This window comes from Meriones unguiculatus, chromosome 18, assembly GCF_030254825.1.
Source record: "Meriones unguiculatus strain TT.TT164.6M chromosome 18, Bangor_MerUng_6.1, whole genome shotgun sequence".
Taxonomy (NCBI): domain Eukaryota; kingdom Metazoa; phylum Chordata; class Mammalia; order Rodentia; family Muridae; genus Meriones; species Meriones unguiculatus.
The window spans coordinates 6,180,563-6,193,425 of record NC_083365.1 but is presented as its reverse complement, the minus strand read 5'-3'; the positions used below and the strand labels follow the sequence as shown (position 1 = coordinate 6,193,425).

General features: G+C 49.7%; 1 protein-coding gene across 1 annotated transcript; it reads left to right on the top strand.

Annotated features, from left to right (window-relative positions):
* The first annotated feature begins 248 nt into the window (after positions 1-248).
* Gdf11 (growth differentiation factor 11) lies at positions 249-11,028 on the top strand. The gene is made up of 3 exons (XM_021656899.2): positions 249-859; positions 5,456-5,853; positions 6,490-11,028. The coding sequence occupies exons 1-3, from the start codon at positions 421-423 to the stop codon at positions 6,868-6,870; spliced, it is 1,218 nt and encodes a 405-aa protein (XP_021512574.1). The 5' UTR covers positions 249-420; the 3' UTR covers positions 6,871-11,028.
* The last annotated feature ends 1,835 nt before the right edge of the window (positions 11,029-12,863 follow it).

The window sequence follows — 12,863 nt, the reverse complement described above, 5'->3', positions numbered from 1 at the left end:
TCGGTCCCTCCCGGCCTCCCCCTCCCCCTCATCTCTCGGTCTCTTCATCTTTCTCTGGGCCCGTGCTCCCTCGCTCCCTCCCTCTCTCTCTCTTTTCCTCGGCTCTCTCCGGCTCCCTCTCTCGCCTCGGCTGACAGCGCTACCTCTTTTGTTGGCTCCGCAGCCAATCGCGGCCGCTGACGACACGGGGGCCGGGGCTATAAAGAGCCCGGCCCGGGCTCGGGCCCCCCCAGCCGCCCGCCCCGGCCGCCCGCCCGCCCCGCCCGTGCGCCCGCCGCCCCCGGCCCCCGGCCCCCCCTCGGCCGGGCAGCCCCCCAATCCCGCGCCGCCGGGACCCCCTCCTCCTCCCTCTTCCCTCCGCCCCCTCCCCGCGGGACTCCAGCGTCCCCGCCCCCCAGTCCTCCTCCCCTCCCCTGCAGCATGGTGCTCGCGGCCCCGCTGCTGCTGGGCTTCCTGCTCCTCGCCCTGGAGCTGCGGCCCCGGGGGGAGGCGGCCGAGGGCCCCGCGGCGGCGGCGGCGGCGGCGGCGGCGGCGGCCGGGGTCGGGGGGGAGCGCTCCAGCCGGCCGGCCGCGTCCGCGGCGCCGGAGCCGGACGGCTGCCCCGTGTGCGTGTGGCGGCAGCACAGCCGCGAGCTGCGCCTGGAGAGCATCAAGTCGCAGATCCTGAGCAAACTGCGGCTCAAGGAGGCGCCCAACATCAGCCGGGAGGTGGTGAAGCAGCTGCTGCCTAAGGCGCCGCCGCTGCAGCAGATCCTGGATCTGCACGACTTCCAGGGCGACGCGCTGCAGCCCGAGGACTTCTTGGAGGACGACGAGTACCACGCCACCACCGAAACGGTCATAAGCATGGCCCAGGAGAGTAAGTGGGCTGCGGGGTGCGCGCGGTGCAGTCTCGGGAAGGACTCGGCAGCCCTTTCTGCGAAAACTTGACGGATTGGGGAGCCGGGCCACTCCACACAACTTTTTTGAGCGGTGAAGATGGGCAGTGGAGTTGAGTGCACGCCCCGTCGGGGGTGGGGGGAAGATAACGCGTTGGGGGAGGGGGCAAACCGGGGAGATTATGAGATACTGCTTCCCACCTCTTGTGCAAAAAGATCCAAGCTGAAGTAGTCCTAGAAACTGGCACCCAGCAGCGACTCTCCTGAATCGTAGATGGGGAGCTTCCGTGACCCGCGCAGTCCCAGCTGGGCCGCAATGCCATCTTCCCACTGCCCCGGCACCAGCACCGACTCCCTGCCCCCTGCTCCAAAAGGTGCCCACGAGGCTGCGGAGAAGCCCACAAGCATAGAAGCCAACCCGGGTGTCCCTCTCAGCAGCCCAGCTGGCTGACACTTTTCTCTCCTGCACCTGATCTCAGGCTGGGTATCCCCCCAAGACCTAGATGAGCGGGTCCTTCCTGTTACGGAACGAGCTCGGATAACTCAACTCCACTGTGCTTACGACTTAACGAGTATCATTTGGTTACTCTCACCTTAGTGTTCTGTTCCTATCCCCTGTCCTACCCACAGCTGGAGCCAGAGAAGACCCGGGGAGAAAGAACTAGATGAGGGGGATGGGAGAACCCAGGCATCCGAGCCCCTGGCCAAACGGAGGATGAACACTGATAGACATGAATTGCTTTGAAATTTTATGGCCTGGAAAATCCAGGCCAATACTACCGCCCCCACTGCCTGCTCTCCCTAGGGTCAGGTGACTCCCCTTCCCCTTCCCCCACCGACTGTCGTTACCCCCCCCCCCCAACTCCAGGGAACCAGGCTTTCACTATTCCCTAGTGGTTTGGCAAGCCCCCTCCTTTGGTTTTATGGCTCTAAACAGAAGTGGGGGGGGTAGACTGGTTTATTGGCAGATGGGTCATAAAAAGCTGGGGGCTGTGGGAAATCCTAGTGGCCCACCCCCATGGGAGAGGTACAGAAACCCAGGTGTGCATCTGGAAGGCTGAGTGCCTGGCACTGCCACCCAGTTTCTGCAGAATTCAACTTAGGGTTGTAAAGAAAACTCCAAAGAACTAGGAAACTGTGTGTGTGTGCGCGCGGGCGTGTGCGTGTGTAGGCATGGAGATGTGATATGGGGTTCTCAGTCTCCCTTATGCTTTTGGAAACCAGGGTCAGTCAGAGGTTGGCTGAGGGGAAAGGTTGATGGGGAAAGAAGTCTAGAAAACAGTTGTAGAGAAATTATGAACAACCTAAACATTTCTGGAAGAGGAAGGATATATAGAGGAAAGATCGTTTGGTCTGTGTGAGGCAAGTGTTTATTTCCCGGGCGAGTAACCCCGCTGTAGGCTTCCGGTTGCCCTTCACTATCCCTAGCCTCCCTTAACCAGAAGGCTTGAGCCCAGAATTAACTCTGGTAGTGGGGAGCAGCAGGAAGTGAAGGCACTCTGAATGCACGGACTGGGCAGTTGAAGTTAGGCCTGAGGGTGGGAATGTACCAGGAGAGGAGGCTGGGTCTCACCCTAACTTCCATTTTAGTGCCACTCCAGGACTTGGGTAACCCAGGAACTGGGTTTCAAACCAGGTATTGTACTTCCCCTTTAAGAGTCTAACTGCGACCTTAAGAGAGGGAGGGGGAGTAGAGGGGAGGGGAGGGAGGGAGAGAGGGGAAAAGGAAAAAGAGACTTTTATAGTCTAATCCCCAGGGACCGGCTTTAATAAGAGACTTGTGCTCTGCTAATCGGGGGAGGTGTTTGTCAGCAGAGATGGCCTCTGCTCCCCTCCCCCTGCCTCCCCTCCCCCAGCCAACCCGACCCCAGCCCCCACCTTTCCTAGGCTGTTGGGCCTGCCCTAGTTCCCTCTACCCTCTCACTCTCCCACCCCAGCCTTCATCCCTGGGAACCCAGCCCCCTGCTCTTCTGGGAGCCAAGCCCAGCCCCTCAGTTTGTCACTCCTGTGCACACTAAGAGGCCCCTGCCCTCTCACCCAACCTCCTGCCCCTGGGCCATCCAGCCTGAGTTAGGAGAGGGTGTGTGATGGGGTGGAGGCTGTAAGCAGAGAGGGGGTTGGGCCTTTGCTGGAAATAGTGCAATGACCTCTCTCCCCCACCAGCACCGCCTACTAAACCTGACCTGCTGCCTGCCACCAACCAAATCAATCCAGCACAGATGTGGCCCCTGCCCCTCCCTACCAGAGCTCCATAGCTTTACCTGCTTCTTTGTTCCTTCTTCTGCACCTTATCGTCTCGTCTTTATCCCACTAGGGTTGACTTTGTCCTACCTTTGCCCTCTTAACCCTGCCCACTCCACTCCAGCCTACCCAGTGTTCTCCATTTCCCAATCATTTTCTCCCCTTACTTCAATCTACTTGTCCAGTGGCTTTGCTGGTCTCCTCTAACCTCTTTCCTTTCCCTACATCTTGTCCCCAAGAAACATTCCCTGCAGTAGAGTTAGAGGAACCCTTGTCCAAAGGAGCCAGACTTAAGAGGCATATCCCATTACTCTGTCTCAGCTTTAAGTGGGATGTTTAGTTTATAAAATGAACATTTATTGAGAAGCTATTATTTTTCACATTATGTAATGCACAGCATTATCTGTACCACACTGTGAAGCACAGTGGGTCAGATACCAACATGGTTAAACTACTTTGGGTCCTTCCGGAAGAGTCTAGGAAGAACCTGCCATTCAACATATATTTACTGCTTGACATTATGGGAGGCACAGAAATTACAATGGTGATAAAATACATTCTCAAGACATCAACCATCAAAGAGATAAGTACCTAATGGCAAGAAACAGATAATTCTAGCTGGACCTGGTAGTACCAGCATGTAATGCTAGCTACTCAGGAGGCGGAGGCAGGAGTTTCTGAGATTCAAAGCCTGCCTGAGGTATAGAGCACAAGGCCGGCCTGGGTAACCCTGTCTCAAGTAGAATGGGAATGTAGCTCAGTGGTAGAGAACTTTCCTAACAGCTGCGAGGCCCAAGGTTTGCTCCCTGGCAATGCTTGTATATACTACAGGCTAGCTATTAGACATGGTATGCAACTGAATTATTGTCACTTCTGATCTCAGTAGTGTCTTTCCTGCCTCCACTCCTCACCCCACTGAACCTTACGGGAGAACTGTGAGAACAATGGGATCTTGGGAGCACAAAGGGAAAGATGCCGCAGGACATGGTGTGCTGTGTTTTGAGGATAGTCACTATGTACTTTCTTCCTGGACACATTTGCAGAGTCTCCTCCTGGGGTGAGAGAGAGCTAAGCAGAGACAACAGATGTCAGGTTCTCCATGACTATGTAGATGCTAATGCTTGGTTGTGACAGGCAAGGGCCTAGACTTCATCCATACTCACATGGCTCTGGAACAACCTCAGTTCAGAGTCTTTCTATCTAGGGTAAGAATGGACACACCTAAGAATGGACTCATGGTGGAGGCATCTCTAACCCACTTAGGATAGGAGAAGCTGGGCGTAGTGGCACATGCTGTAATCTCGACACCTGGGAAGACGAGAAAGGACTGCTGTGAGCTGAGGTCAGCATGGGCTACTTAGTAGCTTCCAGGACAGTCAAGGACACATAACAAAATCCTGTCTCAAAACAACATAGGCTGAGAAGAGCTTAAGAAAAACTAAGAGAAGCAAAGGAATACATTGAGAACCTTCCTTGAGACTCTTTAAGATCTTTAAGTTGTAATGTTACACCTTTGTAAAGAGTTAGAGGCACTGCATTGAGCAGAGGAAGCTCAAGGGGAAAAGATGGCTACCAGTGTGTTGAATATTATTTCTAATACTCTGGACAAATAGGAGACTTCAAGTTTTTCCTTCCTGGAAGGCTGGTGTGTCCACTGGCAATGAGGAATCAGCAGAGAACGCTTGTTCTTAGGGAGAGGAATGGGGAACCAGAAACATGGGAAATGCTTGGTGGTTCCATTCTGAAGGATGTGCTACTGGGAATAAGGGGCCTAGATCTGATCTGCTTTATAAATCCATCTCTCTGGACCCTGGGTTACTTCCTCTGATGCCTCCTTTGGTTTTTTTTTTTTTTTTTTTTTGGGGGGGGGAGTAGGCTGCCAGGCTCCTCCTGCTCACTAGATAAACCAGGGCAGAAATGGGGTAAGGTAACTTGAGGACAGCAGGTATAGTAAGAGGTATAGCTTCTATGAAGAACATAGAAGCTTCTGTGAAGATTCAGACAAAGCTGGAGACCAGCTGAGAAGTGCTGGAGGCACAGAAGGCCCCAGACAGAGAAGATTCCGTAACTATCTTAGCAGGTAATTTGGTGGATGGATCCATTTTGTTAGGAGAAATGGTATAGGGAATGGGTATAGAGCAGTTAAGTCTAACAAATTTATCTTCCTAGTGATAAGACAGTTTTAGGTACCAGACATAGCCAACAAGATAGACACAGGAGAAGGGTAAAGAAGAATTGGAAAACAGGCTGAGAAGAATCTGCTACAGCCACCCGAGGCTGCTGAACCCCTCCACAAACACCCTTTGCTGATGTTGTGCCCCCTTCTCTCTTATCAGCGGACCCTGCAGTGCAGACAGATGGCAGCCCTCTCTGTTGCCATTTCCACTTCAGCCCCAAGGTGATGTTCACAAAGGTACTGAAGGCCCAGCTGTGGGTGTACCTTCGGCCTGTGCCCCGCCCAGCCACAGTCTACCTGCAGATCTTGCGACTGAAACCCCTAACTGGGGAAGGGACCGCAGGGGGAGGGGGTGGAGGCCGGCGCCACATTCGTATCCGTTCACTAAAGATTGAGCTACACTCACGGTCCGGCCACTGGCAGAGCATCGACTTCAAGCAAGTGCTGCACAGCTGGTTTCGCCAGCCACAGAGCAACTGGGGCATCGAGATCAACGCCTTTGATCCCAGTGGCACAGACCTGGCTGTCACCTCCCTGGGGCCAGGAGCTGAGGGGCTGGTGAGCAGGGGGCCTGAAGTGGTGGTGGATATATGTAGCCTGTCCCCAGGAGATGGGGTTAGAAAGAGTAGATCAGGAATGTGGAGGTTGGGGCCAGGAGCTAATTCCAGAGGAGGTGGGGTGGCAACTATCACTTTTCAGGGATTCAAGCCAGATAACAGCTGAAAACTATAACTGGATTTGGGGTTAAGGTGTCAGTTAGTGGGAGATCCGTGGGAACACAAAACTGACCCTTATCTGGGCGTGGTGTTATCTAATCCTAGCACTAGGGAGGCCGGACAGGAGGATCAGGAGTGCTAGACCATTTTCTGTTAGTTGCCAAATTTGAGGTCAGCCTGAGCTAGATGAGATCCTGTCTCAAAACAAAAACAAAGAACCTGGCCCTTGATGAGGCCCTTGGCCAAGAATCTGATGAAGCACATTGCCAGAAAAGGAAGAATTAGGGAAAGTGAACAGAAGAGACAGCTAGATGGCAAGAGAAGTGTGGAGAAGGTCTGTGGGTGGGAGCAGTGAACTAGGGAAGATGTCAGTGGTTTCTGGTCTGATGCTCCTATTGAGATGCAGGTAGGAAAGTAAGAGGTAAGAGAAACTGTTCAGGGCTATGTCACATCTCTTTCCCCTCTCCCTGACCCTCAGCATCCTTTCATGGAGCTTCGAGTCCTAGAGAACACAAAAAGGTCCCGGCGGAACCTAGGCCTAGACTGCGATGAGCACTCAAGTGAGTCCCGCTGCTGCCGATACCCTCTCACAGTGGACTTTGAGGCTTTTGGCTGGGACTGGATCATCGCGCCTAAGCGCTACAAGGCCAACTACTGCTCCGGCCAGTGCGAGTACATGTTCATGCAAAAGTATCCACACACCCACTTGGTGCAACAGGCCAATCCAAGAGGCTCTGCTGGGCCCTGCTGCACCCCTACCAAGATGTCCCCAATCAACATGCTCTACTTCAATGACAAGCAGCAGATTATCTACGGCAAGATCCCTGGCATGGTGGTGGATCGATGTGGCTGCTCCTAAGGTGTGGGCTACAGTGGATGCCTCCCTCATAGACCCTACCCTAAGAACCCCAGCCCTGGTCCCCATTCCCCAAGCCCTAGAAGCACCCCCCACCTCTTTCCATGAACATCACACCTTGTTCCCTGACCAAGCAGTGTGCAATACAACAGAGGGAGGCAAGTGGGGATGGAGTGGTGAGGGGTTGGGAGAAAGGAAGGGCAGTCAGGGTGGAATGTATCTGAGATTTGCAAGTGAGAAGGTTCGGCAAGAAGACAGATGTAGAGACAGAGGAAGAAGATGGAAGGATAGAGACAGAGGAACAAACAGCAACACTGAGAAGGCAAAGGAATAGAGGCACAAGGATTAGGGACTAGGCAAAGGCACCTAAGGAGAGAGACCGAAATGGGAGTAAAATGAAAGCCCTGCCCCAAGCCTTTGCTTTTCCACCAGCAAGGTGAGAGGCTTGGAATAGTTTGCGGAGTTCCCCTGACAACTCAGTAGGGGTAAATCAAAAGTCCATTCTTAGCTTCTTCCCTTTCTCCTTCCAGAGTAGCCAAAAGTGGCATGAGGATGGGGCAAAGTAAGGACCTGGGTTTTTTTTTTTTAATTTATTTATTTATTGTGACTTTTCATTTTTTGGTATTTGGCTTTACTGGAATGGGAGGGACCCTGCCCGCTGTGCCCACTGGTCCCTTATTCCCCATACCCCGCTTTTCCCCCAATACCAACCTACTTAAGCACTTGTATTAAGCCTCCAGGGTTGGGAATGGGAGTAAAGGGCAAGAGGGGTGACACATGGCAGTTTCTAACTCACAATCACCCTAACCAACCTTCTTGAGCCAAACGGGTTGAACTAAGTGATCACGGAAACAGAAAGAAGTTCAGACTTAAGAGCTGGGGGTGAGGGGACCTCAACATCCAGGATATATGAGCTACTAAACTACCCCTCAGGCCTACCTTATTCATGGCATTATTTAGCCAAAGGGTACAGCCTGCTTATCCCAAATCCCCTCGGCCAAGAGACCAAAGAGCCTGTGGAATGCCCCACTCTCAGCCTCTATCTTCAGGTCAATAAAAAGTAGAAATCCCAGAGTTCCCAGGACTGGGAAGGGTTAAGGGTCAAGAAAATAGTAGAGGCTGAAGGTTACAGGGCATCTGAATCCAAATCACTGCTCTAGGCTAGGGAATACAGCCAGCAGACCAAGGTGGAAGGGATTCTGAAGGGGGGCATTTTAGTCCCCCTAACCCAAAGCTCAGGTGGAAGGAAGAACAAGGGAGCAGAGTGTCTATAATTCTTATCTTTTATTTTTTGAATATAGCAGTATCTGGCAGCAGGGAGAAGACAGTACTATAGGGAAAGACATGTGACAGGGCCAGTTACAGCAGAGGATGGGAGAGGATGGAGACTCTGGTTTGGAAGGCTTAGGAAGCAGGCAAGAGACTAGTTGCCACTTCAAGTCACTAACTGGGCCCATTCGTTCCTCCCATAACCCTGACCCACCCTCCTCTGAACTCACTGTGCCTCAGTTTCTTCCCCTTGATGGATTGAGAAACAGCAGCACCCGCCACAGCCAAGAGATGAATTCTGAGCACTTACCACGGGCACTTTATGGACATAAAATACCTCTCGCTGTGGGACTAGATAACCAGGGCACCACAACGGTGGTGAAGAGATGTGAGGCTAACAGGAGTCACAGGCTTCAGAGTACAAGTACCCCTCTGCCTCTCAGCTGGACAATGCCTGAAGCCAAGGAGCTGAAAATCTCCACACCCTAACCATACCTCAAGAGTGGCCTCTTGGCTCTAGACAAGAGTCTTAAAGAGGATGGGGGGGAGGGGGAGGAAAAAGGGGAGATTACAGCAAAATGATCACTAATACAGCTATAGTTCTGGTAGAAACAGTACTGGACTGACGCCTGGCCGGGAAGGTTTGTATGTCTAAGCATGCTTCTCTCACTTTGGCCAGATCATAGAAAGGACAAAGTTATGTGACTATCCTCACCACCTAACTCCTATTCTCATACTGAGAAAAAGAGGTAAGGTGTCTCCAGGAGGACGGACAGGGGTCTTAAGCCTTCCAACTCACTCCCCATGTAGCAGCTGTTAGTCCCAAGCCTCTCCTCTCTGGCAGTTCACCCTTTTTCCCCCACCCCATCTTAAAGAACAAGACACATTTGACCATCAACACCAATCATATTTCCTTGGTGCAGGAGTGGAATAGAAAAGCAGAGAGGATGCTTTCCTCCAAGGTCAAATGCTTCTTGATCTTGGAAAAGGTAAGGGTTGGACAATTAGATACCAGGTAAACTTCTCTATAGTTTAGAGAGCTGGGGCATTAACTTCAATTATTGCCTCTTTATTACCACCAAGTAAATACCTTTCCAGGGGAAAGACGCTGTCTTACAAATACAAACCTGAGTCAAGCCTCAGTTTTCTGGTCTTTTCTATCTCCTAAGAGGCTTGAGGACATGGCCTAGCACTCAGTGGGAGCTGGCACCTCTTCCCACACCTTACCTGTGTGGACTGGCCAGTGGTCCTCTGAACATATCATTATTAGTGTAATTCTTTACTTTGTGTATTTGTTACATCATGTGTGTGATTGCCTTTGTTTGTTAAGGGTGTTTGAGGAGTATGGGCTGCCAGGGGCATTGGAATGCCAGGAAAGGACTTCTTCAATGAAATCGAGGTTTCCAGAAAGAAACCACTGCAAAAAGGCCATCAGTCAGTTTTCAAGTTATGTGACAGAGGGCAAAGATGGCCAAAGGGTGCTCTGAGTTTTGGGACAGTCACATGACACAATCCAGCACTTGAACCTGAAAAAAGAAAAATAAAAGCAGTCAAAGAGTTTAGAATTCAGTGATGAGCTCTTCTCCCTGATTGAGTGTCACACTTATACCCAGGAGACCAAGAACTGAAGAGGCTGTTAAGAGAAGAACCTTAAAGAGTAAAAGGACCGAGAAGATGGAAGAACAAAGGAGGGAACACTGAGGGCATGGGAGCTGATGTCTGGGAGGGACGTGGAGCTGTAACACTGACAGGGGCTGGGACAGCAAGAGGGCTTAGAATTCTTCACAGAGCTGGGTATTCCCAAAGACTACGAAAACATGTAGCTCTACAAAATGAAAAACCTAGAAATTGAAATGATCCAGCAAGTCTTTTATTTTACAGTACTCTAATCCTGGCTGCCTCAACAGTATTACCAAAATCAAACTGGCAGCTCCCTATTGTGGTTAAGTATTCCAGACTTTTAGCCCACTATAAAAATAAAAACAAAAAACCGCCCCCACATGGCCACAGCACAGTTCCCAAGGCATTAAGAGTCAGGGTGTCAGAATCTTGCTTCAGTCACAGGATTCAATGTCCCATTAGTTCCATCGAAGCTTTCTTGCTAATGAGAGGAAAGGGGGCCTGGACCTCTTCTCAGTCTTATCCCCCACCCCCACCAAAAAAAAAAAAGTCCAACTGCATAAACAGGTGCATTTGTATTATCAAAGGCCCAGATTAGTCCACCCCACCACCACATGCCCATCCCCTGGAACCGACTTGTGGGAGTGCAGGGTAGGGGGTGTGTTCCCACTTAGATCTCAGTGTTAGTTTGGCAGACTTGAGAGTTAATACTCCCGCAAAGACTACTATGCAAACTACATTAGGAATGTGTGCTCGGTGCATGTATCGTTCAGTTCTCAAGCAACCCTCACAATAGGCTTCTATTGATAGAAGTTTGGAAGGTGTCGCAGAGCAACTAAGTAATTTGCCCAGTCAGGATTCAGAAGTAGTGAGGTAGAACAAGAAGCCAAACCTGGGTAGTTAACATATTATGTTTTAATCTAATTTAATCTGTTAAGGAAAACTAAATTCAGGAATAACACAAAGTGATAAAGTTGAGAAACAACTTGGATTCAAAGGGCTGGTAGGGTATGAAACCTTTTCCAATGTCTTTGAAGGGAAAAACAAAATAGAGGTTAGAGATGGGGATAGAGGGTGATAGAGTAGCATAAATGAAGTTCCTGCCCAGCACTACATAAAACCAGGATTGTGGGCATGGGTTAGTAATCCCAGCACTAGGGAGGCATAAACAGGAAGATCCAGAAATTTAAGGTCACCCTCAGCTAGAGTTCAATTTGAGTCTGGCTACAAGAAACCTCAAAAAGAGAAATAAATTAAAAAAAAAAAAAAAAAGGTTAGACTTTGGAGGGATTAATAATCAGACATTAAGTGTCACTGTTTATCAGAGGCCTCATAAGTAGTTCAGAAAAAGTTATCCTGCCTCTGCTATCTGAATTCCCTCCTCCTATTTCATGTCAGACTTAACAAGTCTTAAAGACTCAAACAAGAAATTCTACTCTTAGACCTTTCTTCACCCCTAGACACTTCTAGCCTTCTACTTCAGCAGTTCTGAGCTGGCAGAGCAAAAAAGCACTTTAGGGTGATAGAGGGAAAAAAAAATAGTCCTAGAGAACTATAAAAAGGAGATTTATGGCTAAGGAATGTAATTCTCACAGTACCTTGCTCAGACCAGACTCCCTTAAGAAATTCTAAGGAATACCAATGCTGCATCAACTACAATAAGACTGCGTGATAACCGAAGAGTTTGTTTTTGAGACAGGATTTCTCTGTGTAGCCTTGGCTGTCCTGGAACTCACAGAGATACACCTGCCTCTCCCTCTTGAATGCTGGCACCACGAGGCCCAGAGAGAGAATTCTAAGTCTCAATGTCTGCCTGGCCAAACAAAATGAACTTAGGTTTTAGAGACTAAATTAGTAGAAACATGTAGGCATTCTGTACTGTTCACGCTCACTGTGTGGAGTGACTACAATGAGACAGAAGAGTATTCAGGCTTAGAAGTTAGGAGAATCTTCTGACCAATATATGAACAACTGGAGAGATGGAACAAAGGACTATTTAAAAGAAAAAAACCCTACACACTTGAAAAGCACTATAAGAGATTTGGAAAAAGCTGAGCACTGAGGTCCACTTTAATCTCAGCACTCAATAGGCAGACAAAGGCAGGTAGCTCTCTTGAGTTTTGAGGCAGTCCAGGAATACAAAATCAGATCTTGTTTTTTTGTTTGGTTTTGAAAGAGCTGGGTACAGCAAACTGAGTAAAAACAATGATTACCACCCGGGGCTAAGAAGACGTCTTCGTAAATGCCTGCTGCTCAAGTATAAGGAAACTGAGTTTGGTTCCACATAAAAAGCCATGTCCCAGCAGCATTTGTCTGTAACTCCAGAACCGGGAGGCAGAGAACCGGTGGTCACTGGAATTATTGGCCGGCCACCCTAGCTACATCTATGAGCTCCAGATTCAGTCTAACAGATTAAAAGGTAATCAAGCAGGAAGAGACCTGATACGGTCCTCTAACCTCAACATGCACACATACCCACACACATAAAAACCCCCCAAAACAAAACATCCCCCCCCAACCGCCTATACACAGTACCTATTTCAACAGGCATGGTAGTAATCCCATCACTATTAAAAATCCTAGTACTCCGGAGAAGGATGATGAAGGATGCCATGAATTCAAAACCAGCTGGGACTACAAAGTGAGAAACTATCTCAAAAATGAGGGGTTGGGGAGTCCAAGGTTAAGATGAATATGCCTCTGAAAAGTTATGGAGAATAAAGAGATACAGTCCATACTGAATGCCTACAGTGATAGCAAAGGGCTTTAATCCCAGCACTCAGGAGGCAGAGGCAGGTAAAATTCTGAATTCCAGGCTGGCCTGGTCTATATAGGGAGTTCAGGACATCCTGGGCTACAGAGAGAAACCTTCTCTCAAAACCCACATTAAGGGACCCCTATTAAGGGATAATAACATTCTATTATCAGCATCTACTTTGTTCCTTCAATATTTACTTGCTTATAACTGTCCTGGGAAATAAATCCTATGGAACCTAATTCTGTCTCTTGATATAAAACAGCAATTCTCTATAACTGTTTTCAGATTAAGATACTGGAAAAAAGTAACCGGAGGTTACAGTCTAATATAAAAAGGGGTGGTGGTGGGG

What these genes read in the sequence shown, in the direction of transcription:
- Gdf11 (XM_021656899.2), top strand. Translation starts at nt 421, where the DNA reads ATGGTGCTCGCGGCCCCGCTGCTGCTGGGCTTCCTGCTCCTCGCCCTG. An exon ending in CATAAGCATGGCCCAGGAGA is followed by an intron (nt 860 to 5,455) that starts GTAAGTGGGCTG and finishes CTCTCTTATCAG; the next exon opens with CGGACCCTGCAGTGCAGACA. An exon ending in GGCCAGGAGCTGAGGGGCTG is followed by an intron (nt 5,854 to 6,489) that starts GTGAGCAGGGGG and finishes CCTGACCCTCAG; the next exon opens with CATCCTTTCATGGAGCTTCG.